General features: G+C 36.3%; 1 protein-coding gene across 6 annotated transcripts; it reads right to left on the bottom strand.

Moving 5' to 3' along the window:
- Nucleotides 1-1,683: 1,683 nt before the first annotated feature.
- RNF14 (ring finger protein 14) lies at nucleotides 1,684-27,531 on the bottom strand. 6 transcript variants are annotated; one of them, XM_074291684.1, is made up of 10 exons: nucleotides 22,523-22,765; nucleotides 21,694-21,781; nucleotides 20,446-20,521; nucleotides 17,205-17,366; nucleotides 16,105-16,256; nucleotides 12,102-12,629; nucleotides 11,362-11,590; nucleotides 6,261-6,433; nucleotides 5,108-5,238; nucleotides 1,684-3,575 (listed from the first exon to the last, which is right to left on the bottom strand). In XM_074291684.1, the coding sequence occupies exons 4-10, from the start codon at nucleotides 17,356-17,358 to the stop codon at nucleotides 3,518-3,520; spliced, it is 1,425 nt and encodes a 474-aa protein (XP_074147785.1). In that variant the 5' UTR covers nucleotides 17,359-17,366; nucleotides 20,446-20,521; nucleotides 21,694-21,781; nucleotides 22,523-22,765; the 3' UTR covers nucleotides 1,684-3,517. The 6 variants fall into 6 exon arrangements, with proteins under 6 accessions (XP_074147785.1, XP_074147782.1, XP_074147783.1 ...); XM_074291681.1 differs by lacking the exons at nucleotides 20,446-20,521; nucleotides 22,523-22,765 and adding an exon at nucleotides 23,952-24,115; XM_074291682.1 differs by lacking the exons at nucleotides 20,446-20,521; nucleotides 22,523-22,765 and adding an exon at nucleotides 23,859-23,966.

The raw sequence follows: 27,531 nt of genomic DNA, 5'->3' as shown, positions 1-27,531 counted from the left end.
TTCTAAATCCTATGATCCTATGTTCATAATCATTTTAAAATTTATTTTAGTAAAGTGATCATCTTTTTGTTCTTCTGTGGCATAATGGTTAGAGCTGGCTTTAAAGCCTGCTCCTCCTGACTTAGTGGTTACATAAACCTGGCAGCATCTAAGACTTAAGTTGCAAGGGAAGTTTCCAATTAAATTACAAAGTTTAGTTTCTATTCCATGTATGTATATACACAACAGGGGGATAGGTAGAAAAGTTAGGAAGGAAATCAAATGGACTGTCAGATGATTGTATCAGTTATGCTCTGATCATCAATCATCATCCTGCTAAGTTTTGCCACCACAGAGACTCATGCCTTCTACTGGTGATACTTGTAAATAAGCACTCAAAAAACTTTTTTCACATCATTTGAGTTTAAATAAGTTTTTATTAGTTTCACAATGTGGCTTGGAGATCTTTGCTACCACTCAAATTTCAGGGTTGGACTTTAAGGGCTGGACTCTGTCCTCATGAACTTCAATCTTTCCAGGAAAAGGCAGCTTTGCTGTGTACAATTTTCCCTAAATGCTGTCTTTATGATACTAAAATAATGCAGTAATTCCAGAAAAATCTGTTGGAGCTTTGGAAAATACTGCTATCAGGAGCAAGAGGCTGAGGTTAAAACACGTTTATGTTGGACACACCTGGATTCTTAAAATGACTAGTTCCTTTTCATGGGATAAGAGTAAACGTGGGCCTCATAACCTGAAGCAGGCATTCTTTATTTCTCTTAATCTGGACAGAAACCCACTGTTTTAGGTGATTGAAGTAATTTTTGTCTACCTTTCATCTTGGCTTATTTAGGGAAAAAAGCTGCTTGAATGGAAGGGTGACCTTATCTTATATACTTCTATGACAAAAAAAAAATTATACCATGCGGATAACACCATATAAGCAGCCAATGGAAATCTCCTGAGAAAGTGGAGAGCCTTCTAAAATTTGCTTTTTTTAAATAAAGTATTTATCCATTTGTAGATAACACCATTTTTTTTTTTTTAAACAGAACTAGACTCAAACTTTTTTTTTAACCAAAATTAAGAGGGATGTTTTTTTCCAGCCACTGTGTTAGGCTTAATAAACAGCAATAATTCTGAAAAGGGTATCATTTCTGTCACAAATATTCAGAAGTTTTATTGGGATTCAGTTAAGCTGTGGTGAAGCATGTTGCTCAGGAGCCCAGGCTTTCACAAAACCAAACTATAAACATAAATAAAATCTCTTTTCTCTACTACCTACTTTCTAGATGAAGAATCTCTTTTTCAAAGCATTTCCCACCCATAAAAATCAGTATCTTATATTTTTCAGTCACTTAGAAATAAAACAAGTAGAAGCTAAAAGTTGAAGCCATGTTAAGACTAAGTTATAAATCATGCCAAAAATATTCTCTACTTCCAATGTCTATGGTCAAGGGTAAAGACTTTAAATCTTAGAACATTCTATTACATTTGGAAGTACTCTCTTACGTCACACGAAAAGAGAGCTTCCCTGCTTCTACTCATAATAATATATTTTATGCAGTGGCCTCAACTAATACAATAATTTGAAAAAATCAGATAATTCAACAGATTTAAGCACCCAATCTGAAGGGACCAATTGCTGCTTAAAAACCAGAACTTAATTCTTTTTTCACTCAGCAGCCACACTAATACACCAGATAATGTTTTCTGAATTCACATTTATTGCAACTTATTTTTAAAAAGCGAATTTAGTATATGTAAAAGGTACTGTTCTTGAAAACATTAAGTTGTTATCAAAACACAGGTCCTAGAAACTCCAATAATTAGTCCAAGGAAAAAACAGGATTATTCTATGATTTTATTTTGCCCTCTTCCTAAGTATTCAATTATTATATCCATTTACCTAGTGTGGACAAATTGCTTTAGGATTGAATTGGCAAGAACTTAGCTCATGATAGCTAATAAATGGCCAAATTACCTTTTCTTAACATGGGGTGCATAAACAAATCACCTAAAGGAAAGCTAACAATTCTATTGCCAATTAAAAGCTATATGGTCCAAAATGTAACCCTATAATCACAGTAAAACAAAAATGCTAATTTTATTTTTAATAAGTTACATGCAGTTGGAAAAGGACTAGCTTCACAAACAGTAAATATGAAGCTACTGTGGGCCTTCAGACAGAAAAATTTACTTGAAACTTTATAGTAACTATGCTACCACATCACTCCTACCAAGCTACAGGAGGAAAAAACCAGTTGCTTTCTAAAAGTTTGCAAAAACTGAATAGCAAGGCAATGTATTTCAAACTAAAAACTCTAAATCACTGCAGAAAGTATGGTTTTCAAAAGCAGAATTGGAACTATCACCTTGATTACCAACTAGAGGGAATAGCAGTCTAAACAGTCACAGGCAGCAAATAACTAAAAATATTTTTATTCACCTTGGAAGTCTATTTTCCCCATATCTGTTTTTCCCACCCTCCCCTTAGGTTTAACTAAAAGAAACCTCTCCCTCTGCCTCACTGATTTCATTCATAATATGCTTTGCTCAGGATAATATTAAGATCAGTTTGCATAAATCATTAACCCAACTAAAAAGGTGTGTGTGAGAGATGGGCTAGGAGGGAAATAGGTGAGTGAGGAAAGTCACTGTTTAATTTTACTGCAAATAAAAATGGAGTAAAATATAAACCATAATTTTAAAAGTGAAGGAATTCACTCATGTTCTTCTGATTCCATAACAATTCACTGAACTCTACATTTGGCCCAAATATGTTGGATCAATAAATAAGAAAATAGGTTTTATATGATCCACAAATACTTGTGATACCAGAAAAAAAAAATGTTATTTCAGATAAACTGGGAAAATGTCCAAATGCTCTTTTCATTTTAAAATCCAGAAGCACAAGAGGCCACTGGAAGATCTGATCAACTGAAAATTTAGAACTTTATCACTTTTCAACTATATCAACTTAATAGGAACTAAGACTCCTACTTCTGGAACTGATATGGCAGGTATGTGACCTGGAAATAGAGGGTAAGGGCACATTTTAAGCTATGCTTTAACAGTATCCCCTAGAGTATAAAGAGTAGTACTGAGTGGCTCCAATGGGAAATAACCCCAAGGAATGTGCTTTTGATTTGATGCCCTAAAGAGCAAGATGCCTTAGAGATAAGAAAAAGGCCTTTAAAATAGTATCATTTTGATCCCTCTCCCTTTGAGCCTAGGTAACAAAGAAAACATTTATAGTTCAGAACCTGGGGTACATTATGATATTGAACACTTTTTCTAGTTTTTGCTAATGTTTTCCAAAACCTTTGGCTTATAATTGTTCACATTACACAACACTGGAAAATTATACACGTGCCTTAATCAGCAGAAAATGAAAATAAAACCATGTTCTTCCACATTTCCTATATGGGAAGAATGAATGGTTCTCTAAACCTCCTGCAGGGTTACACACTGTACTTGACAAAAGAATAGGGCAAACCATTCCACTTCTATAGCTTTGAGCAATAAAGTAGTTTAACTAATCTTCAATCTCATCTTCCCAAATGTCACCATCAATATCCACAGCTTGAAATAACCTGGAAGACCATAAAATAAAATGCATTTTTATGCACTGGGAAAAAATGAAATATAACTCCTTTTCCTTTTTTCAAAAGCATCTTTGACCCCTCTTTCTGATAACTCCATTGCAGAACTTTATTTCTAACTTTTTAAACAATTATTACAGAAGGATGAACTTACTTAGTTCCAAGTATTTGCTATGCAACTTGTTCTGAAAGGGTTTGCTGGAGTACTGTTAAGTGGCAGCAAGATGTAGTGCATTGTAAAAGCATTCATCACGGAGTCTGCAGACCAGGGTTCAAGTCTAGTCCCTTGATACTAAGTTGTGTGGTCTAGGACAAGTATATTAATTTATATAACCTTTGGTTTCTTTATCTTAAAAAATGAGTCAAAATACTTGCTCTATCTTCTTCCTTAGAATAGTTGTGAGGAAAGTGTTTTATAAACCTAAATAGCAGTGCAGAAATTTGAACATGTACTTTCCTCAAGAATCCAAATTTAGCAATCCAGGATCAAGAATGATCTTAACTGTGTGCACCTTTATAAGTATGTTCATGTTTTAAGGGTTTGTATGATATATGGAATAATTCCTTGGCTCCATTAGGCAGCTGAAGTGTATCAACACTTTAAGCTAACCTCAACTCTTTCCTTTTAGCTTTCATTTCTTATATTACAAACTTGATTATTGCTTTCTGCTCAAATTATTTTTAAAATGTAGTGTGGAACTCTTCTTTTCTACATGTTTTCAAAAGGCACACAGTAGATATTCTTAAATTGATTAGTGTACTGAAGTACAATAGAAGAACCTCATTATAAAAGAATTTGTCATTACAAAGATTTAGACAGATATCCCAAGTCAAATAATATCTACTCTGAAACATAATTACACAAAAATCCATATATAGCACAACTTATAAAAATCCTGAAACATAATTACATAAAAAGCCTTATAGCACAACCTATAAAGATAGGAGTTACTTCTGCCCCCCAGCATTAAAAAGCTCTACTGTAGCAAATTAAAAAGAAAGAAAGAAAGAAAGAAAGAAAGAAAGAAAGAAAGAAAGAAAGAAAGAAAGAAAGAAAGAAAGAAAGAAAGAAAGAAAGAAAGAAAGAAAGAAAGAAAGAAAGAAAGAAAGAAAGAAAGAGAGAGAGAGAGAAAGAGAGAGAAGAGAGAAAGAGAGAAAGAGAGAAAGAGGAAGGAAGGAAGGAAGGAAGGAAGGAAGGAAGGAAGGAAGGAAGGAAGGAAGGAAGGAAGGAAGGAAGGAAGGAAGGAAGGAAGGAAGGAAGGAAGGAAGGAAGGTGGGAAAGGAGGGAAGGGAGGGAAGGAAGGTGAGAAAGGAGGGAAGGGAGGGAAGGAAGGTGGGAAAGGAGGGAAAGGAGGGAAGGGAGGGAAGGGAGGGAGGGAAGGGAAGAAGGAAACAAACCCCAGCAGTCTCCAAAATAAGCTGCTTCCTAACCAAAAAGATATGGTCCAGGTTACTGTATTTAACTATTCTAAGAAGTACTGGAAATTACTGCTTGCCTTAGGGCATTCCTGTGTAATACATACCGGTTAAAGCATGGGGAAGATGGATCATTGAAATGTCTATAAGGGTTTGCTCTAGACAGACAACCCATGCAAATCCAGCAGAAATATTGCATACAGCCAGTACATGTCATCTTGTTACACCCATCTAATTTCTACTGAGAGAGAAAGAAAAGGTAGAAATAACAATACTATAAAATCGAAGAGGAATACAACACATACAGACTGCATGATATCTAACCAGTTTTACTAAGATGTTTGATCAGTCTTACTCCTCACACTGAAGTTACAAATGACAATTAATTTCACTTCACTATAATGCCAGTTGTTTTGTGAACTTATAAAAGCAAAGCAAATTTTCAACAAGTGCTCATATACTTGTTATAGCAAAAACTTTTTGTTGATGGCCAATATAAATCAAGGAAACTCTGGCTTTTAGAACTGAAAAAATAAAGGGACAAGACAATACATACTTAAAAGAAGAATTTTAAGTTCTAATGAATTTAAATCTCATTAAATAATAAAAAGCCTTCCAACTCCAATATATGGCTCTGTGCATGTCAATAACAATTGAATCTAATTTTTTTCACAGGGATTTTAATTTAGGCAACCAACACTGTAAGCTAATATGGGGGCAAGGGGAAGTGGAAGCAGAATTCATAGTACAGACAACATATTAGTTATTTATATTTGGCTTCAAAATGCATTTTGATTCTCCCCAGCAGGTTTACCCTTTCTATTTAAGCTGTTTGGGTTTATATGAAAATCCATTATTATTTCCCAAGTATATACTTGAAAGATATAAGGATAAGGTATCCCAGGAGAAATATGGTGGCAGAAGGCCAGATTATGGTAAAAATAGGCCTAGAATAATATATAGACCTATCAAGGACCACAGCCACAGTGTGACCACCTCTGAAGCCAGTTCACCTTTATGTGGTGAATATGATCTTATCAGCTGAGGTCTACAGTGAAAAATGTGAAGTGCCATATAAACATAAGACACGATAATACTATTCAATAGTGAAATTTGCATCTTCTAGGTTTAATAAATGCCAAAAAGTTTTATGAACTTGACTAATCTTAAATTTGTGAACTTGAACAAGACTGAGACAGATGGACCAGTTAAATGAGGACTTGTCTGTGTCATTCTCTCCATTTGTCCCCACAGACTCACCTCTATATGGGTACCACAGCAAGGGCAGCTCTTTGAGTTCTTTTCTAGCCACTCTTTACTTTCCATTTCTTCTAGTGCTTTCTGAATCACCCTTTTACCATACCTCTGTTCCAAAAATCGTTTATTGGCTTCATCTGCTTCAAGATACTCATTTCTCAAGTCAATTAGCTTTTCTAGAAAATGAAAAGGAAAATAATGTTTTATATAAAGACAATTGATTTCTTCAGTCACCCTATGAGATCATGATCAAATGTGTATGTGTGTGTGTGTGTGTGTGTGTGTGTGTGTGTGTGTATACACACACACACAATTTTTGCTTAAAGACATGTTATCAATTCAACCTTGCCAACCCTAGGGCCTAAACTAAAGGAAATAAAATCTATTATGGAACCATGTATCACTAAGTCTAATCTTTCACTTTCAAGTTTAACCAGGCTATCTATCACAAAGCTTATCTCCATTTTCCATTAACTACTTTTTTACTTTTTTCTTATAATCACTCAATAGAAAGCATTTATTGAACACATTCTAGATACCAAGCTGTATGTCACATACCATTTGCTGGAGAAGAAAAGAGTATCTATGCCAAAAAAAAAATCCAAAAGGGTCACAAAAAATTGAACATAACTGAAATGATTGGAAAACAAGAACACATATACTAGGCCACTGTGCTAAGAGCTGAAGATAGAAAATTGATAAATAGACCCTGCTTTTAAGCTCACATCTATTAATGGGTAGACAACTACACACAAACAAGATACATACTAGATAAATTGGAGATAAGACAAAACACTAATTAGGAGGGAAGAGGAAAGGATTCCTGTAGGAAGATGGGATCTTAGCTAGAACTTCAAGTCAGGGAAGCCAGGAAATGGATATGAAGAAAAAGAGAATTCTAAGCTTAGGAGACATCCAAGTGAAAATGCATGAAGTCAGAATCTAGGAGTGGTTTTATACAGGAAAAACAAAAATGCCAGTATCACTAGACTGCTAAATATAAAGGTATGTGTATCTCCTGATCAGTTTTAGGAAGATCAATTTGACAGCTGAGAGGAGAATAAAAAGACCAACCAGATTATCGAAATGGTCCAGGCATTGAGAAGAAAAATACAGGAGAACTGGGTGTGAATATATTACATAAATAAAAATAGCTGTTATATTTGCTTGAATTGATAGGATCCAGCAACTTATGATTATGAGGAATCAGGGATGATACAGAAGTTGTGAGCCTGGATAACTAGGAGGATGATAGTAACTGCATTAAGTTAGGAAGAGAGGAGGACTTGAGGAAAAAAATGAGGTCAGTTTTGGACAAGCTGAATTTAAGATGTCTATAAGACATCTGAGATGTTAAAACAGTTGAAGATGTGAAATTGAAAGTCTGAAAGAGCTAAGAGTTGGATAAACAGATCTGATAATCATAGACAAGGAGATAAATACTTAATTGGTGAAATCACCAAGTGAAATAGCAATAGAGACAAAAGAGGGCTCAGGAGAGATTCTTGGGAGACAATGGAGGTTAATAACTGGGATCTGAAGATCCAGGAAAGGAAACGAGTTATAAGACAGGAAGAAAAGGAACCAGGCAAAAGCAGTGTCAGGAAAACCTAAAAAAATGAGAATAAGAGGATGACTGATCATGTCAAAAACTGTAGAAAAATCTAGTACAAGGTTGGAGAAAAGGCCATTCATTAGATATGATTAGTTGGGGCAGATACAGGTGATACGGAGGATATAGCAGAGGCCCTGGAGTCAGGAAGTCCTGAGTTTAAAGTCACTTAACCCTGATGGTCTCCCTGCTACAAAAAACTAGAAATTAAGTGACAGTAAAGGAAGCAAAAGCAGTGATTATGGAATACTTCAAGTTTAGCCATACAAAGTAGGAAAACCAGAATGCCTCACAGGGATAGACAAAAAAAGGATTTTTTGAGACATGGTATGTAAACATTTGTAAAATAGCCAATAGACAAGGAGAGAATGAAGATGAGAGAATACGGATGATAGAAAAAGTAATCTGTTGAGATAGAATAGACTTACTGGTTTATATACAAGTTTGTCTAGGCAAGGAGAAATGCCACATCTGTGTATGAAATTGGAATAAAGTAGAAAATATGAAAATAGCCTCAATTTTCTTAGTGAAATATGAGTAAGATTATCAGTTTAGTAGGCAAGAAGAGGAGGAGTAGTCATGGTAGGTTTGAGAATAAATTTTTTAAAATTTGGAAAAGCTATATGGTGAGTGAAATAGGTGATTAGCAATGAAGATCCAGGTGAGACTGTATAACATGATTTATAGTAGACCCAGCCAGCAGTTTGATGACTTTTCTCCAGTTCTATTCAGCAGTACATTAGTAGAAGAGAAGGCAGCGGATGGTGCAAATGCTCCAAGGTTGAGTCTTGGCAGAGGAGGATCACCAATATTTTTCTCCCCCAAATTTTCCCCCGTACCTCAATTGAGTTCCTTATTACTGTCAAGGACATCACCATCCTCCCAGTTCCCCAGACTCATAACTTGGGAATAATCTTCAACTTCTTTCAACCCCCGTATCCAATATGTTGTCAAGACCTGTCAAATCATCTTTGCAACATTTCTCAGATATGAGATCTCATATTGAGATACTCTCTTAACATGGCCACAACTCTTGTGCAGGCCCATATAACCTCATGCCTAGACTACTTCAATAGCTTGCTGGTAGGTCTGCCAGTCTCACTGTCTCGGGTCTATTTCTCCCCATCCTAATACAGCATTTAGTCACCAAAACAATTTTCCTAAAGTGCAGATCGAACCCTATATCACTTTCCCCCTCAAAACTTCAGGGACTTTTACTTTTCTAGGATAAAATACAAAATTCATGATTTTTACCCTGCCCTTCCCACCTCCCCTCAACCCTTGCCTGTCTGGCCTCCTTAAAGACTGACAAATACACTTGGATCCAGTGAGAAAGGCCTCTTGTCTGTTCCATGAATAAGATACTCCATCTCTTGGCTCCAGGCATTCTCTCTGGGTGTTCTTCGTGCCTAGAATGTTTTCTTTTCTCATCTCCCCAACAAAATCCCATTTTCTTCTACACAAAGCCTTTCCCAACCCCTCAATTCTAGTATCTTCTTTCTTTGAATTATTTCCTATTTATCATGTATATAGCTTGTTTGTACATATTAGTTTACTTGTTGCCTCACTCATTACACTGTGAGCTTAAGACCAGGAATTGTCTTTTGCCTTCTTTTGTATTCTCAGCATTTTGTATAGTATCTGGCACAAAGCAGGTGCTGAATAAATGCTTATTGACTGACTGACTGGATAGAATTAAAGGTGTAAGGGAATTAAGAGAAGATAGTGTAGAATTTTCACCATGAGGTCAAGAAGGGGGGTGCTGGGCAAGTTACCTAACCGTTTGCCACAGTCAGGTTGCTCAATGGATAGAGCACTGGTCTTCGAGTTAGAAAGACGCAGTTCAAAACTGGCCTTAGACACTTACCAGCTATGTGATCCTGGGCAAATCACTTAACCTCTATTAATCTTAATCTCTGTTGGTTTAATCCATTGGAGAAGGACATGGCAAATCATGTCAGTATCTTTGCAAAGAAAACCCCATGGATGGTATGGTCTATGCAGTCACGAAGAGTCAGACATGATTGAACAACTGAACAACAACAAGGTGGAAAAGGGAGGAGAATATTGCCAGTACAGGGCTAATACCCTGGGGAAAGGTCTGAGGGATTGGACATTTGCAGTGAGAACAAAATGCATATAACATAAAGAACACTAACAGAAGATTAATAAATACAAAAATATATGAAGTAGTCAAATATATAGTAGTTTTGTAGGGTTAGTGTGTGTGGGAATCAAGAAAGACTTTATGTAAAAGATGTCAGGGTGGGAGGCTATTAAGGTTCTCTGGTACCAATCTATTTCCACTATACCACTTTGCCTCCCCAGTTTTGATTCCCCATGCCACTCAAATAGAGCTCACAAGGAACTCAAATGACCTTAAATTTAAAAATACAAACTTATTCAGCAATCCTGCTTATTTAATCTTTCAATAGCTTCAGTCTTCTGTAATCTGTTTGCTTGACAATATTGCCTTAATTCTTTCTTCAATTTTTCAAGCTACTATTTAGAATACCCTTTTTTCTTAATGCAATGGGTTTTGCTTAACCACATTATGCATTTTCATTCACTCTAATGCTAGTGAAATTACTTATCTAACAGTTTTACCCTGTGAGCTCCCTGCCTCTAATAAATAGAAACATTTTCCTTTTTCTTTGACATTTCTACTTTAGCATGATAATATCAATAGGATACACCTGTAATCTCAAAATAAAGATAATCAACAAATTAATATTAGCATTGGATTTTTAGGCTTCTTCTCAATTTTATTAATATCCTAAAACTCCCTGTATCCAGTTTCCATCTCTACCTCAGTATAGCAAGTTGAAAGAATTAAAACGAGCTTTAGCTTCCACCTCTAGGGGAAAAAATGAGACACACATAAGTAAAAAATAACAATGATACTTGAGTTAATTTTCTAACTTTGTTGATTTTTCAGGGAAAATAGGAATAAAAAATTTCAACTCACCTGATTTTTAAGTTTAAGATTAGGGAACACAAAATCTATTTAATACAATCTAACCCTCCCACTCCCTTTCAGTGATCATGTCCAATTTGGCCTCTACAGAGATGATGTTAACTACATCTGCTTTTCCCTTCCCAGATGACATCACCAAAATTTTGCTCTGGTAAATTTTTTTATGGTCTAATGTAGTGTGTTCTTCTCCATGTCTTCTGGAAATCATAGTGAAAATAATTATCACATTGGAATGCTTATCTGACCACAAGAACTTCCCCTTCAGATTTGAACATATTTTATTTGTTAATCTAACTGTTGAAGAGTAAGATATGTGACTATTATTTTTAGAAAACTTGCCATGGCCTAGATGAAATGAAGTTTAAATTCTCCATCCTTGCTCTAGATTATGCTGTATTAATAAGCAGAAAATAGTTTTCTAGAAGTCAACTTAAATTAACAGTTCTTTCTTTTACCACCCCCCCCAAAAGCTATAAGAACCTTTTTCAATTCCATTTCCAAATTAATACAATTACCTGCAGTTACTTTACATGGAGAAACTCCATGATAAGTCATTTTACAAAGTGTACAGAAGGCATAATTGCAACTAGAACAGATGCCCATGGTACATCCTGGTTCTTGCATGACAGGAGTTTGACAGCATGGCCTGGGACAATACACTACATCTGCCATCAAGTCCAAAGTAGACTGTAGAAGAAGGCGGTCATAACGTGCAAATAACTCTTCTTCCACCAGTTCTTTGACCTATAAGGAAAAGGGGGAGGGGGGAAACATTTGATTGATGCTACACACTAATTTTGACACTGACTCTGGATCATCAGGAAATCCTTAGTATTCTGGTCCAGAATTCATGAGTCTGCTGCTCAGAGATGTGTTAAACCCTCTGTCACTTTCAGATCAAAACACTGAATTCATGTTCAGAAGGCAAAAAAGACAAAGCATTGTTTCTTTGGGTTTCTTAAACCCATCACTCCTAGAAGACCATCACGTGATAATAATAATCCCAGGACCAGACTTGGAGTTACTAAAGTTTACACAGTAACTCATATTTCATTGTTAAGCTGATTACAAGTCCACTCTAGGCAGCTTTTGGCTTCATTTTAAATAAAATTATTTCACATTATTACTTCAGATGTATAAAATGAATAAACATATGGTCTTTAAGTAATAAATGATCCTGATGACTATAAGGGAGCCTCTTGCTATACTTGCTCCCAGTCAGGAAAAAGAGGCTCCCCAAAAGATAATCAGTTACCTGGCCAGGAGTAGCAACAGAGGAGCACTTTGGTTCTGGACAGTTGAGACAGTGCACCTGACCATCCCTGATCTGGATTTCAAAGTAGTCCTTCAAACAGGCTTTACAGTAGACATGCCTGCATTCCAGGAAGTACATACACTCGCTGCCCAACTTCTCACAAAAGCAGATATTGCACAGGTACATCTTACTGTTAAAGCACTTTTTCTGCTGAGCTTGATCAAAGTCTAAGATTTCCCGTATCAGGCTGGACAAAGACTCCACATCCTGCACAGCTCTCTCATCCACAAATTCTTCCTGGTCTACTGTAGTGCCAGCTGCCCCCCCAAAATCTAGTTCTGAGTTAGGAGGAGCCAGAGATGTCCTGCTCTGTACATTCCCCTGGGGGCCCATTTTGAGCTCGTAGGGAGAGGCAATGTTCAGGTATGCTAAGGTTTCTTCTTTGAGAAACTGCATCCAGGCAAACAGGACCACACAGCCACGATGTTCTTCCCACAGGTTGTCTAAGTGCTTGCACAAAGCAGTTAGCTACGACAAAAAGTAACATCACTGAATATCAGAAATAAAAATGTTATTTAAAAAAAAACACACCAAAATTGACTTAAAATGCTTTCATTTTTAAGTTTTTACTTTAAGTCTTTAAATGATATCATTTTCTTTAACTGTGACATGCTGCAAAATGATCTGAAAGTTTCATCATCAGTTCATCCTCTGAAGAGTAAGAGTAAGCCCTTTGTATCTAAATGTAACACAAAATTAAAGCTTAGAGACTCAAAGTAACCTAGAACAAAAAAATTAGTGAACATACCAAAAGTACAGATTTACCATAATAAAAATCATTTAACATGTTACATGTTCTAAAAAAAAACCTAGGATCTAGTTCTAGAGTACTTCAGATTTTTTTGATTGCCCTAGATTTTTTGTGTGTCCTGAAATTGAAAGTTGGCAAATTCTCTGCACAATTAAAAAATTCATCTGCATTAGGATTAGAAGTGAAACAATAAAAATATGACCAGATTTATAATTAAAATAATATAATGAACTGTAACAGAAATCACAAGTGCATTTAAAAATTTACAACTTCATTATATGTATTTATAACAAAACAAAGTTTTAGATTAATGTTGTAGGTACAAAAATAAGTCAGTGCAGTTTGAATGTTACACAAAATGCTTATATTTCCAAAGTCAAGGAAGCAAGTCAAAATTATTTGATTTTTTTTTCTTAAAAAACTGGGTCTGTTTAAACTGAAAGGCAAATATTAAGCATCCCCATTCTACCCCACAAAAAATAATATGTATAATAAAGTTACAATAATAGTTTTTTAAGATAAACTTAAAAAAAAAAAGACAAACAAAATCTTGATTAAATTACTACAACTGAAGAAGCATGGCATAGTTCCATGTCACCTTTCCTATAGTATCTGATATTGAACACACATCCTTAATATTTGCTTATGGTGCCTCCATGGTAACATGGAACTATGTCACCTTTCCTATAGTATCTGATATTGAACACACATCCTTAATATTTGCTTATGACAAATTCAGTGTTAAAAAGAGAAATCTTTCATTTAGGTATGATGTTTCTTATAAGAAAAACCTATGTTGTGTCAGGTGCTTAATTTCTATATACTGGAAATGTCACACTTATTAATTATCAGAAGGCTAACTGCTTTTTGAACCACATAAAAATTAAATGACTATGTCTTTAACTATGTTTTTGTTGCTGTTGTTCAGTCTTTTCAGTCATGTCTGACTCTGTGCTCCCATTTGAAATTTTTGTAGCAAAGATACTCGAGTAGTATGCCATTTCCTTCTCTAGTTCATTTTACAAATAAGGAGCTGAGGGCAAATAGGGTTAAGTGACTTGACCAAGGTCATACTGCTAGAAGTGTCTGAGGCTAGATTTGAATTTAAGTCTTCCTGACTTCAAACTCAGTACTCTCTGCACATACCACCTACCTGCCCTATCTTTTTATCTAACCTTCTTCCATTTCCCTTCTTTTTGCTTTTTTTTCCCTTAACAATTATGAAAAGGCAATTGATTTATCCATAGATTTGAGGAGAAAAGAGGCCCCATCTAATTCCCTATCACTACCATCTTGGACTAAATAAGTAGACCCAACTGTTAATTCTTTTCTTGGATATATAGTTTTAAGAAGTCAAAGATAGATATATATATATATATATATATATATATATATATAGAGAGAGAGAGAGAGAGAGAGAGAGAGAGAGAGAGAGAGAGAGAGAGAGAGAGAGAGAGAGAGAAAGAACTTTTAAGAGTATTATGAAATTAGGAGCTGAAATAAGCCTGCTGTCATAATTACCTTAAGATATAAACCATTATAAAAGTATCAAGTGAATTATTTTCTATGGCTTATGTTATAAAACCAAAACCTCTTATAAACCCCTATTTTTTTGTCTCTCTCCCTTTTTTCTATTTCCTGTATCTCTATTAATTTTTAACACTATACTGATTAAAAATAATTATCTTAAACTATACAATTTAAAATATTATAAAGCATATATTGAGCTTTTTGTAGATACAACACAAAAAAAATCTACTGAATTAATTCTATTCCAATTATGACATGCTGTTACCAAGTTGCCAAGGCAGTGTAGACTCAAGTAGGACACTATTTTCTATTATCTGACTTCACTAAAGCTCTCTGCTACTAGTTCAGATAGTACCATTTTTTAATTTAAAAAATATAATAACCTTTTTATAAATTCTGAGGTGGCCTATTTTAATCTTGAAGCAGTTTCTTCATTTTCTATAAGCATTGTCATATTTAATGATATTCTAAAAAGCAGAGTTGGAGGAAGTGAAAACTATGTGACCAATAATAAAAAATGGGCAGGCTACTTATTCTTTGCATTCAATTACAGCTGATAGCTTATCTCTTAATACACCTTCAACCTATCAATCTTCAAAAGGATTTTGACAAAGCTTGTTGCCGCTAAACTAAAATTTATGCCTGAATGTTTTATATTATGCCAAAAGTCCTTTTTCTTCACCAAAACCAGAATGAAGCTGTGGTAGAAAAAAATAAACAAATTGTAGAGGAAATGTAGGCACTTAATATGAGGTGTTTGATCTTAAAACATACACTTGAGATATTTAAATATAGTACAGAACCCAATATTATTGCTTTTATGAATTCAGATATAGAGTCCAATAAATTAAGGAATGGTTATTCCTATAGAGTTAAAAAAAAAAAAGAAAAGAAAAAAAAAAATGAAGATACTTTTTATGTTTAGTTAAGAAATTTGCTTCTGACAGGAAACTCAATTTTTAGTCCTTTGCAACTAAATGAGTTTTCTTTTGAAAAGGAAAAATAAAAAAACAAAAAACATTTAGCTGAGAAGGAAGTACAAAGAAAGAAGCAGGCACTAAGTCCAAAGGGAAAAAAAAAGGAAGGGTACTGACTTTGGAGAAAGCAGATTTTTTTTTTCAATTTTAATATGAGTAAAATTAGAAAATTGCAAGATGATAAAAAGATAAACAAATATACTCAGTTTCAAATTTTTTTCTACTGCAATCTATGATGGGATCCACATTACAATAAAAAAATTTAAACATTTTAACTACCTCCTAAAAAACAAAACTTTCAATTTTAGAATAACAGAATAATTACAGAGTAACAGAATATTTGAGTTGGAAAAAATTCTTGGAAATTATAGGATTATCACAATATAAACCTCTCATTCTACAAATAAAGAAACTGAATCCTAGGGAGGTTAAATGACTTGCCTAAAATCATATTACTATAATTAGCAGAGCTATGATTAAAAGTTCTTCTCCTGAAGGTCTCCTGATTCCTAGTCCAGTATATCAATTAATTTCTTATTAATAGCAGGATTTATAAAGGATAAAAAAAACCATCCTACTCCTTATTGTAGTGATTTTCTGTTATGCCATATCAAGGTGAACATCAGTTAAAGAAAATATTCAAATTCTTGAAAATGGATAATAAAAAGTAAGTTTCAAACCTAACCTGAGTTGGTGAAAGCCATTTGCCACTGAGGGTGAATGCTGGAGGGGAGGTTGATGGATAATCTGGTGGAAGTTCAAAATTCAGCACAAGTGGAGGCAGAAAGCAAATTGTATATTCAAAGCCACCATTCTGGAGACACTCCGTTGGATTGCCTGAACCAAAAACAGGGAATTCAAGGATCAGTCAATATTTGAGTGCCTGCTATGTGCAAAACACTGCACTGATGGGTGGAAGGGAAAAGAAAAGGAGGTCAGTAATGGTGGTAGAGAAAGAAAATTGATTTCCCCCCCCAAAAGAGAAATCTCTCAGTCTCCTATTGTCTAAATCTTTATCCATGCTTCTTTAATTTTTAGTTTTCCTTTCGGGGGAGAAAAAAAAAATCAAACAAAAATCAAAGGACAATGACCTATTTAGTAAAAATATAATTTACTCTAAATACACTGTTAGATGGGATTACCAACTTTAGTGAGTCATCAAATTATATACACTATTTTAACAGGAGGAAATTATAAAGAAAAAGTCCAGAGAAAAGGGAAACATTTATCCTTACCACACAGTTGTATGAAGCACTGAGATTAACTGGGGCTAGGTGTCATGGTCCATTTAGATTAACATGCCAACACACTTTTCTTCCACTTGAAGGCTATCTTGCTCATGCAGGCCAGCATTTCCACAATCATAGTTTTACTTGTATTATTACTTCCTTTTCACCAACTTTTCTCTTAATTGTAATAACTTTTGGGGGAAATCTTTCTGAGATGTTTGTGACATCCTATTGCTACTTTGTTTTTTGTTTGTAAGTAAGTTACTGAGTATGACAGCAAACATAATGGTAGTTAGGAAGAATTTTGGAAACTTATTTGGTGAGAAGCAGAAACTATCTGGAAATCCTACTTGGTATTAAAAGAAATAGCAACTAAAAATCTACTCATCTCTTTTATTTAGTTTATCAAAAAGACATGCAGAAAGTAGTAAACCACTCTCCTAATAAAGCCCAACATCTCAAACTATAATGATGGCATAAATATCTCTGTCAAGAAAACCAGAAAATGCTGCATTTAGAAAAATCTCTTTAAAAATGAACAAGACTTATGACTCACCGCTCACAAATATTTTGAAATTCTGGGGCAAATCCAAACAGATTCTGGTTTCTCCACCTTGAACAGACTCTGCTTTTTTAAATTCATCTTCATCATAAATACTTGCCAAGGCCAGCAATTCATCCTCCTGGGCTTCTCGGTCTTCTGACGACATTTAATTTTCTGTGGAGTTACAGATATTCATTTAAATCTGACAGTAAACAATAAGATTGAAGGGAGTGCCAAAAAACAAAACACTAAAACGTATATAATTGCAAAACAATTAACAGTGTCATTCTTAAGTTTGGAAACAAATATGTATAAGATTCAATACAGTATTTTCCTGTCTCTGAAAAAAAAAAAAAAGCTATATTAAAATTGTTTCTTGTTAGCAGCTTTAATTTGGTGTATTGAGGATTTATTTTAGAATAATCAATTAAAATATATGTTCTAATGCTTTTATATTAGGTAGTATGTTTTTTACTATTCTGTATCATTGTATAAAATAGTGCCTATCACTAGAACTTAAATCATTGATTTTTACATAAAAATAAATGGACAAAAATTCATTTTTAAAAAGTCACCAAGGAATTTATAAAGGAAAAATAAGATGCAATGTTGCTATTACTAAAGTAACAATGATAAGAAAAAAAAATAAATTTTTAATAAACCTATTATATAGACAGTCTTTGACTTAGATACACCCCCTAATAAATACTGTGCTAAGAATAACTGTCTCACTACTGTAATCACAAGAATTCCTTTTCACATTCCTATTCCTTTCTCCAGAACTGGTAAGAACCAAAGGAAGAAGATTAAAGATTCAATCCCATATTCTTATGCCCTAGAGGACTTGTTTCTTGTGCTTTTTAAAAAATTTAAATTATGAACTTATCAAACAAGTACATTTCAGTATACAAAGAACAAAAAAAAGAGGAAGATGGTTAAGTCATACATGAAATGGTAAACTTGCATGTATGTAGTTTTTAAAAGTATACATTTAACATGGTGGTAAGGAAGCTGCCATTTGTGTGTACCCTTGTAAATTTGTTTTCCTGTGCACATTAAAAATTTTTTATTGATGCTATTTTTTATGGTACATTTCTATCACTATTCACTTACAACCCTCCCGGGGAAGCTCTCTCTTATAATAGTCAAGCAAAACTACATTGAGGTTCTTTGTCATGAAAAGCTCTTTAGAACTACATTGAGGTTCTTGTCATGAAAAGCTCTTTAGAACTAAGTCTGCATATTACACCAAAATTGCAGACAAACTCGCTTCATTCTTTTAGGTGCCCAAAGATTCACCATTATTGATAATGTGTAACACTATCTTTCCCTATTGGGACTTCTAGTAGGAGAAAAAAGGATTACATTATCAAAAAAAAAAAAAAAAAAAAAAAAAGCCATTTTCCTATTGCTGCTAGCAGCAAAAACTCTTAGAAAATCTCAAAGGCACAGTTCATTTGCTTCTGACAAGAGTGGGGAAAAATGATTTAAGATACCTGGTACTGTGGAAGAGAAATACAGTTGAGAAACAGGTTAACTAGCAGCGGAAAGTGAAATAGACCAATTCCTGAGGCCCTCAGAAAAAAATAAAATGGAAGATACCTGGAGCCTGATCAGACTGAAAAGTGTTGCAGGACTGTGAATATAACTCGTTAACTATCACTTCCTTTATCTATGGCCCCTAACTCTAGACAAGCAATTTAAAAAATGGGAAGATGGCAAGAATACCCATTCTCATAGTTCAGCAAGTTGCAAGACTAGACGAATACTGTTGTAAGATACATTTTCCCAATGAATAATTGTTGCTTATGGTGTTTGGTTTTATATTATCAGTAATATAAAAGTAAACGACGAATATTATTGGCTAAATGGATTGGAGGAGGGCAGGCAGAGATTGCCTGGATTGTAACTTTACAACATGATTTTTTGTGGAGAAAATGAATGTTTCAAATACCCGAGTATAAATTTTTAGGACTTAAAAATTAGAAATTTGCTATAGCTATAGGTTGTTAGTTGCACAGTATATAACACTGGGCCTGGAATCAGAAATAATGGGGTTCAAATCCAGCCTCAGATATTCATTAGCCCTGTGATCCTGGGGCAAGGAATTTAAAACTTATTTTGCCTCAGTTTTTCAGAAGAAAATGGCAAACAACTTCATTATCTTTGCCATGAAAATGCCAAATGGGGTTACAAAGAGTCAAACATGACAAACAAATGAACAAAATATGTAATGAAAACTTAAGAATACTGTTGTAATTACTGGTTCATCTCCTTTTGAAAAAAAATCTTGATATACAAAACTCCAGTTTGATAAAATGGAAAAATTCAAAGTGATAATTCATATAACAAAAAGTTTCACCTCAAGGTTTCCCTCAACAACTAATAATTTGACACAGTCTGAGTTAGCCATCAGGATTAGTTTGTCTACTCCCATCACTTAACAAACAGGAAAACAAAAGCCCCAAAAGGGCAATTTATACAAAATTATATAGCTAGTTTGTGACAAAGCTGGCAGCAGAATCCAAGTCTTTAGGTAACTAAACTATCTGGTGGTCTCTTAACTCACCACATTCTCTTAAGTCAAATGATTAAGTCACTCTATATAGCTTTTTAGAATACCTAATGCATAAAACACAAGTGTGTGTATGTTCCTATCCTAGTCTAACATTTTGTAATATTGTTCACAAAATATCAAAAATTATTTGCATGACAAGATTATTTCTTATTGAAATGTTAATTCTCAAGCTACATGTCCTACCTAGTATTAAGCAGCAGGTTTCAAAATATTTGCTTTAAATAACCTTTAAATAACACCTGTAGGAAAAAGATGTCTAATATTGTAATTGGCACACTCAGTCCAATGAACTTGAGAATTCCACGAATTTCTTCATTTTCTGGCAAAAATTGTCAAAAAGCAGCTGCTAAAATTGGAAACTAAGGTTGGCATTGTGGAACTCATACTAAGTATTCTGCTAAAATTGTCATTTGTAGAAAACAAGTAATTTTAGTAGTGGGTATTAGGGTTCTCTCAAAACAAATTCTAAATACTTATTATCTTTACTTTAAATGAAACACTACACATAAGCCCAAACCGAACTACCAACTTCTAATTTGGTGGTGAAACTTGCTTACCTGCAGTAATGAAAAACTTACCCAGCTTTCTGAGGTTTTGAAAATCATGACTTGAGGAAAGGGACTGAAAAACTTTCTAGATAATAAATACCTCAAAGTGAAACTCTAAAGCACTCACCTTGTCCTTAATCATCACAAATTTCAGATGCACTTTTGTTTTCCTCTCTCATTTTTTTTTCTTTTGCTACTCTTCCCTGCATAGGCAAGTGATATCTATGACATGTATTGCTTCAGAATGATTGAAATGAAAGCTACAAAGTTTTAAGTGTGTCTGTCTTCACACACACACACACACACACACACACACACACACACACATACACACACATCACTACTACTCATATTCCAAAGATTCTCCCAATTCTTAATTTCACAATGCCTTTCTTGTGTCCCAATATAAATTATGTTAACAATTTGTCATGGAACTTTATGGAACTCAGATTTTGATTGTGAACTCTGGCAACTTTCTTATTTCTTGTAAAAAAAAAAAGTATAGCAGAAATCGTAAGTTAACTCTGACAATTCAGTTGCTTGACATGTTGAATTCTGTACAAAGAAAAACTTTGCTAAACAAATTAGAGATAAAAATAATCGTTTTCCCAAATATACTAATTATGAACAATTCATCTATTCACTAAGGTTTTACTGGTCCTCTATTTAAAAACACTTTGTTAGCAATTATTTTAAAACATTATGTATGTTATACATAAAGTAAACAGTGTTCTTATGAGTAAACCGTGAGTATGTTTACATATAGCTATACCTAGTTATAATTCTTTAAAACCAACATGAAAGCCTGAGTTTACTACAAAAAAGTAAACAGTTTATTCTAAATTGATTTCTAAATAGCAAAATCATCCAATTTATAAAAATCAGATAAAACATATATCAGAAAAAAAACTATTGCATTAAGTAATTTACATTACTTACTGTTACTGTTAACAGTAAAAAAAAAATTCTCCATTTATTTTCAAATACCCCACAATTCACAGAAGTGTCTTATTTCCAATTTGTTCATGTTTTCCTTAAGATCATAGGATGCTGCTTCCATGTGAATTCCACAATTATCCAAAGACCTTTTTCAAATTACCCTCTATAAATGTTCAACTCAGCCAGAATAATCTCACCAACTCTGGACAAATTCCACATTAGTGAAAGTTTCTGTATTATTGATTTGGCACTTAAATGTTGCTTAATACTGGAGAATTTTTTCTTTGTTATTTTCTTAGACTGTGAATTTAGAAGACAGAGAACCTAATTTCATTGACTTTGTAATCCTACAGTGTCATGTACAATAAACACTTATTATTGATGACTGAGACAATTTCATTCCTGTTATTACTAATAAAACTCTTTGATAATTTACCTTTGCCTTAGTTATTGGAGACAAAATCTGACATTTTAAGAATGTAATATGAATCGATGAAAGGAGGTTGTTGAAGTGCTTTGAGTTCCTATAAGAAAAGTATGTGTGAATTTACAACTTCCCTACTAGTATAACAATGCCTTAATGTTAAAGCATTTCAGAGGTTCTAAGATTTAACAATAAAATAAATCAGGTATTTATGATCAATTTTGGATATATTTTTAAAAAGGTTTTCAACTTTTTTCAACTAGTAGTGCAGATTTGCAGATAAAATGCTGCAAAGGGGGAAGTCCTGAATTTTGGGGGGGAATTGCCAGATTCGGTTTAGGTAAGTTAGTCACCTGAACCCTTCTGAATTTTAATTTCTTCTTTTGCAATAAAGGGTTCCTCACCTAATTTAGGCAGTTAATGTTAGAATGTGTACTAAGAATATGTTTTGAATTTTTTGGAGAAAATTGACAAAAAAGTCTAACAGTGTTTTGTTTAAATTCTTAATCCATTTTCCTTACAAATTTAATTGTTATGTGAGAAGTGAAACACTTTGTTAGCAATTAATTTTAAGGCCATCAACTACCATCTCAAAATTTTAATCTAACATATTATTTAAAATAAGCTAAGCAGTCAGTGGACAGACATATCTAAAATAACAATTATCTCAGTTGGTTATATAATTAAGGGTTGATAATATGAGGAAAGAATTATTCTTGGTCTTTATCTCATTAAGAATTTACAAAGTATTGCCCCACTAAAAACATAACCTAAGCTGCCTGTCCTCCTTTGAAGCAAAAACAAAACACAATTTACCATTCAGGTTTCCAGATATACCCACCTTAAAGAGAAAATACCACTACCCTCCTAACTTTCTGCTATTTTCAATGAAGTTGAACAATACCAAGTGCCAACTTGCTCAGATTAGTATTTGGGGGTGGAAGGAGGCAGACAATCATGGTTAAGTGACTTGCCCTATGTCACACTATTAGTAAATGTCAGTGTCTGAGGCCACATTTGCACTAAGGTGCTCCTAACTGCAAGGTTGGTGCTCTATCCACTGTATCACTAGCTACCTCAGCCCAGATCATTCGTGTAATTAACATTCTTGTAATTAACAAGAATTAAGATAAAAATATTCTCTATTCCAATGGACTTAAAGAATTAAGCAGGCATCTTCAAACTCCTCTCCTAGGCAAATAACCTGCCAACAGGTTAAAATTCTATCAGTTGTTTAAGGTTTTGTTGTAATGGACTAAATTTTAAAGCAAAAAATACAGGCCTACAGGATCCACACCTGCTGGAGGAAGCTCATTCTAAAACCACCAGATTTACCTTTAACACAATAGAAATACAATATCAAATGGGGCCAAGATATAGTCATAGGATAAAGGAATTGGATGGAAGCCAAGAGCAATTAGATTCAGATCTGGGGTCTGCTATGAGACCTGGATCCAGTCACTTCACTCCTCTTTCTGTTTCTTCGAAATGGGGGCCAAATGATCTCTAAAGCATCTTCCAGCGTCTATGAATCTAGGAAATGCTGGTACCAATCAAAGTCTCAAGTGACGGATTAAGAGTTGTATTCTGAACAGTCTGTATTTAAGGCTATTTTCCTCACAAAGCAACGGCAGGAAAAAAATTCTTCATTAATTCTAAACCCTAAAAAAGGCGACTTATTCTCTTTAGAGCCAGCTACCAAATGAGGAAAGTAATTTATTCCTAATTTTTTTTTCCTCTCCCGGCCTCCATTCCTAAATAACGGTAATAGTCAACACCACCTCAAGGTTTGCAGTATTGCCTCATTTAACCTCACAACTCTAAACAGGGAGTGCTATTATCCTCCTTGTATAGATTAAGAAACTGACAAAGGCAGAGGTCAGGTTACTTGCCCAGGGTCACACAGCTACTAAGTGTCTGAACTCAAGCCTTCCTGACTCCAAGTCCGGCGTTCCATCCACTGCACTACCTAACTTTACTGGACTAGTACTGGCCCCCCCTCCTTTCAGAAAAAGGGACTAGTCTGCAAAGGGGGAATGGGGAGAGGCTAGGGCCCGTTAGCCGAGCTCTTTCCTACGGGGGCGGCTAGGTCGCCTCCCGATTCGGGTAACTGAGGTGGGCGGCTTTAAGATGTTTCAGGGGAGTTAAAAACCCGCACTTACAACCCTCCCCCGCACCCTCAGTCGGCAGCCCCTCCAACCGCCCGGCCCCGCCTTGTTTCTAGTCTCCCCTCATCTCCAGAACAGGCGCCTGGAGGCCGGCGCCCTCACCTTCCGGTGGCACCCCGAGCTCGGCCCCTAAGGTTCCGCCCCGCTCTCCCCTCCCCCCTTCACCCAGTCGGTCCACACGCGCTGCTAGCGCCTCAGCACGGGGCGAGTGAAGGGCGGCTGCCGCGAGGGTAGCTACGGCCTCGAGAGCCGTCTTCGCTGCAGCCACTCAACTGGGCCCCCACCCCCCCAGAGGGAGGTCGGCGAGGAGGTCGGCGGCGACTTCCGCTCCCTGCCTTCCAGCTCACCTGGCCCGGCAGGCAGCTTCCTCTAACCACAGAACCACCGAACCGAATGGGATGGGATGGGATAGGATGGGGCGGGGCGGCTAAGGGTGGGGTGAGGAGGGCGGAGCCGACGGCCAGAGGGAGGACGCCGCACAGCCTTCGAGGCTCCGGGAGCTGCGCCCCCTGCAGGGTGGAGGTGGTCAGAGCCAGAACGGCCGGTGGAGAGGAAGCAGGAAAGGAGGAGGAGGAGGAGAAAGAAAAGGAGGAGGTGGAGGAGATGGAGGAGGAGGAGGAGGAGAAAGAAAAGAAGGAGCTGGAGGAGGAGGAGGAGGAGGAGGAGGAGGAGGAGGAAGAGGAGGAGGAGGAGGGGGAGGAGGAGGAAGAGGAGGAGGAGGAGGAGGAGGAGAGAGAAAAGGAGGAGGTGGAGGAGGAGGAGGAGGAGAGAGAAAAGGAGGAGGTGGAGGAGGAGGAAGAGGAGAGAGAAAAGGAGGAGGTGGAGGAGGAGGAAGAGGAGAGAGAAAAGGAGGAGGTGGAGGAGGAGGAAGAGGGGAGAGAAAAGGAGGAGGAGGAGGAGGAAGAGGAGAGAGAAAAGGAGGAGGTGGAGGAGATGGAGGAGGAGGAGGAGATGATGGAGGAGGAGGAGGAGAGAGAAAAGGAGGAGGTGGAGGAGGAGGAAGAGGAGAGAGAAAAGGAGGAGGTGGAGGAGGAGGAAGAGGAGAGAGAAAAGGAGGAGGTGGAGGAGGAGGAAGAGGAGAGAGAAAAGGAGGAGGTGGAGGAGGAGGAAGAGGAGAGAGAAAAGGAGGAGGAGGAGGAAGAGGAGAGAGAAAAGGAGGAGGTGGAGGAGGAGGAAGAGGAGAGAGAAAAGGAGGAGGTGGAGGAGATGGAGGAGGAGGAGGAGATGATGGAGGAGGAGGAGGAGAGAGAAAAGGAGGAGGTGGAGGAGGAGGAAGAGGAGAGAGGAAAGGAGGAGGTGGAGGAGGAGGAAGAGGAGAGAGAAAAGGAGGAGGTGGAGGAGGAGGAAGAGGAGAGAGAAAAGGAAAGGAGGGAGAGATGGAGGAGGAGGAAGAGGAGGAGAGAGAAAAGGAGGAGGTGGAGGAGGAGGAAGAGGAGAGAGGAAAGGAGGAGGTGGAGGAGGAGGAAGAGGAGAGAGAAAAGGAGGAGGTGGAGGAGGTGGAGGAGGAGGAAGAGGAGAGAGAAAAGGAGGAGGTGGAGGAGGAGGTGGAGGAGAGGAGAGAGAGAAGAAGGGGGTGGAGGAGGAGGAGGAGGTGGAAGAGGTGGAGGAGGAGGAAGAGGAGAAAGAAGAGAAGGAGGTGGAGGAGGAGGAAGAGGAGAAAGAAAAGGAGGTGGAGGAGGTGGAGGTTGAGGTGCAGGAGGAAGAACTAGAGATGGGAGCCAAAGGCACCTCAAATCCTGACTGGGGGATTTAGAACTGGGTGATGAGTGGGCGTGTCCTAGGTAATTATCTAAGCACACAACCTCTCCATTTTATGGAGCTGAAGCTTGCCCAAAGTCACCCTGGAGAATAAAAACTCTCATTTATTTATTCATAGGCAGACTCTAGGACTATTTCTGCTGATTTACGTGTGCTCCAGGAAGTGTTCTAACTCTCTACAGTTTATTTGCTCTCGCCTCATTTGCTCTGAGATCCTGAAGAACTTAAGAGATCATCCCATATTTGCAAATTAGGAAATGGAAGTCCGAGGCCTCTCTGATTGTGGCCTCTTCCTGATACTCATTAGCTGAGCAAACCAGCCTACGACAGAAACTTCACCTTTCCCCAGTTCAGGGAGCTGGATCTCCCCAGACTGTAGATCATCCCTTCTTAACCTGTGCACTTAAACAGTGACTCCTCTCTGCATCCTCCTCCTCTCTCCTCTCTCCTCTCCAAGTCTTGGTCAAAACCTTGTAAACTAGGTTGAGTAACTATGAGCTGCACTGAGATCAGAAGCATAAAGCACTAAAAAAATTCCCAGTACAATGTTTTGATATTAAAAACAGGGCATAATTCGAGTAGAGAAACTCTGTTGAAGGCAAATAAGATCCTTTCCAAAATTCTATGATTTTTTTTTTTTTTTTTTAATGTTAGGAGCTCAACAAAATAATTGTTATTTGACCTGAGACCACTGTGGTTCCTTCCTAATGGAATTAGCCGTGTTTCAGAGCCCAGATCTCTTTTCTATCCAGGATTTCCATGTTTCTGTACTTGGGGGAAGGGAAAGTTCACTAGATATTTTTCTCCTTGACCAGTGGAGTAGCATTTTCCATTTATCTCTTTACAATTTTCTTTTCTGCACTGAGTGGGCATAATAACAACTGATATTTAGCGCTTTGAGCAAAGCAAATAATGAAAACTATAACAAGATTGTTTAAATACATGTGCCCATTTTGTAGATGAAAAAATTAAGGCTCAGAGGGATTAAGTGACTGATTCCATAGTCGCACATTATTAAGTATCAGAAAGAGTATTCAGGCCCAAAGATTCCTAACTCCAAGTCCATTACTATCTGCTTGATTGAAACTCAGGTCATAAAAGAAAAATTAATTTAAGACTCTCAGGGTTACTCGATAGCAGCCATAGTGAAGCAGTATTCTAAGCAGTACAACTTCATATATGTCTGCCCTGAGAGTCTGCAATTTTCTTATTGTAAAATATAGTAGGAGGGAATGAAAGTTGGAGCTCAGAATTCTTATTCCAGCCAGGCAGGGTTATATCCATGAACTAATGAGTGACTGAGACAGTATACATTATAGATTAGATTATAGATTGATATCATAAAAGTGTCACATTGGGCAGTACATAAAATAAGTACAAAAGGAGTTAGAATTAATAATATAGGCCTGAGGGGAAGAGCTGGTCTGACTAAATTCGAAGTTTCCAAGTGTTTGTCTAAGCATCAGTCTTTTGACAAAGCAAACAATTACCCCTCCCCAATTTGTACTTTATAAACCTGAATTTTCATAGATAAGATTTGAATAAAGCCTTGTCTGCAGTTGAAAATATAGTTCCATAATGGAAACAAAAACCTAGGAAATCAGTCCAGAAGAATGAAATTCATCTGACCAAATTCACTTATGTCATTTGCACTAATAATCAGTGTAGACAAAAACGAGAGAAAAATCCTTGCCTCACCCTACCTCAGAATAGAAACCAAATGAAATGTTCAGCCAGATGCTTTAAGTAAATAATTCAGCTTAAAGGAAAGTGTCTGGGCCCCATGAAAGAGCTCATACCTTCTCCATCACAGGCCAGTAGAGCTTTATTATTACACAGCAATTCTTGTGTCATTGGTATGCTTCCTTGTACCCTTCATTACCAAATGCATGTATGTGAGATTACATGATCCAGTATGAGTCTA

This window comes from Sminthopsis crassicaudata, chromosome 2, assembly GCF_048593235.1.
Source record: "Sminthopsis crassicaudata isolate SCR6 chromosome 2, ASM4859323v1, whole genome shotgun sequence".
NCBI lineage: Eukaryota > Metazoa > Chordata > Mammalia > Dasyuromorphia > Dasyuridae > Sminthopsis > Sminthopsis crassicaudata.
This window is presented reverse-complemented; position numbering and strand designations above follow the sequence as displayed.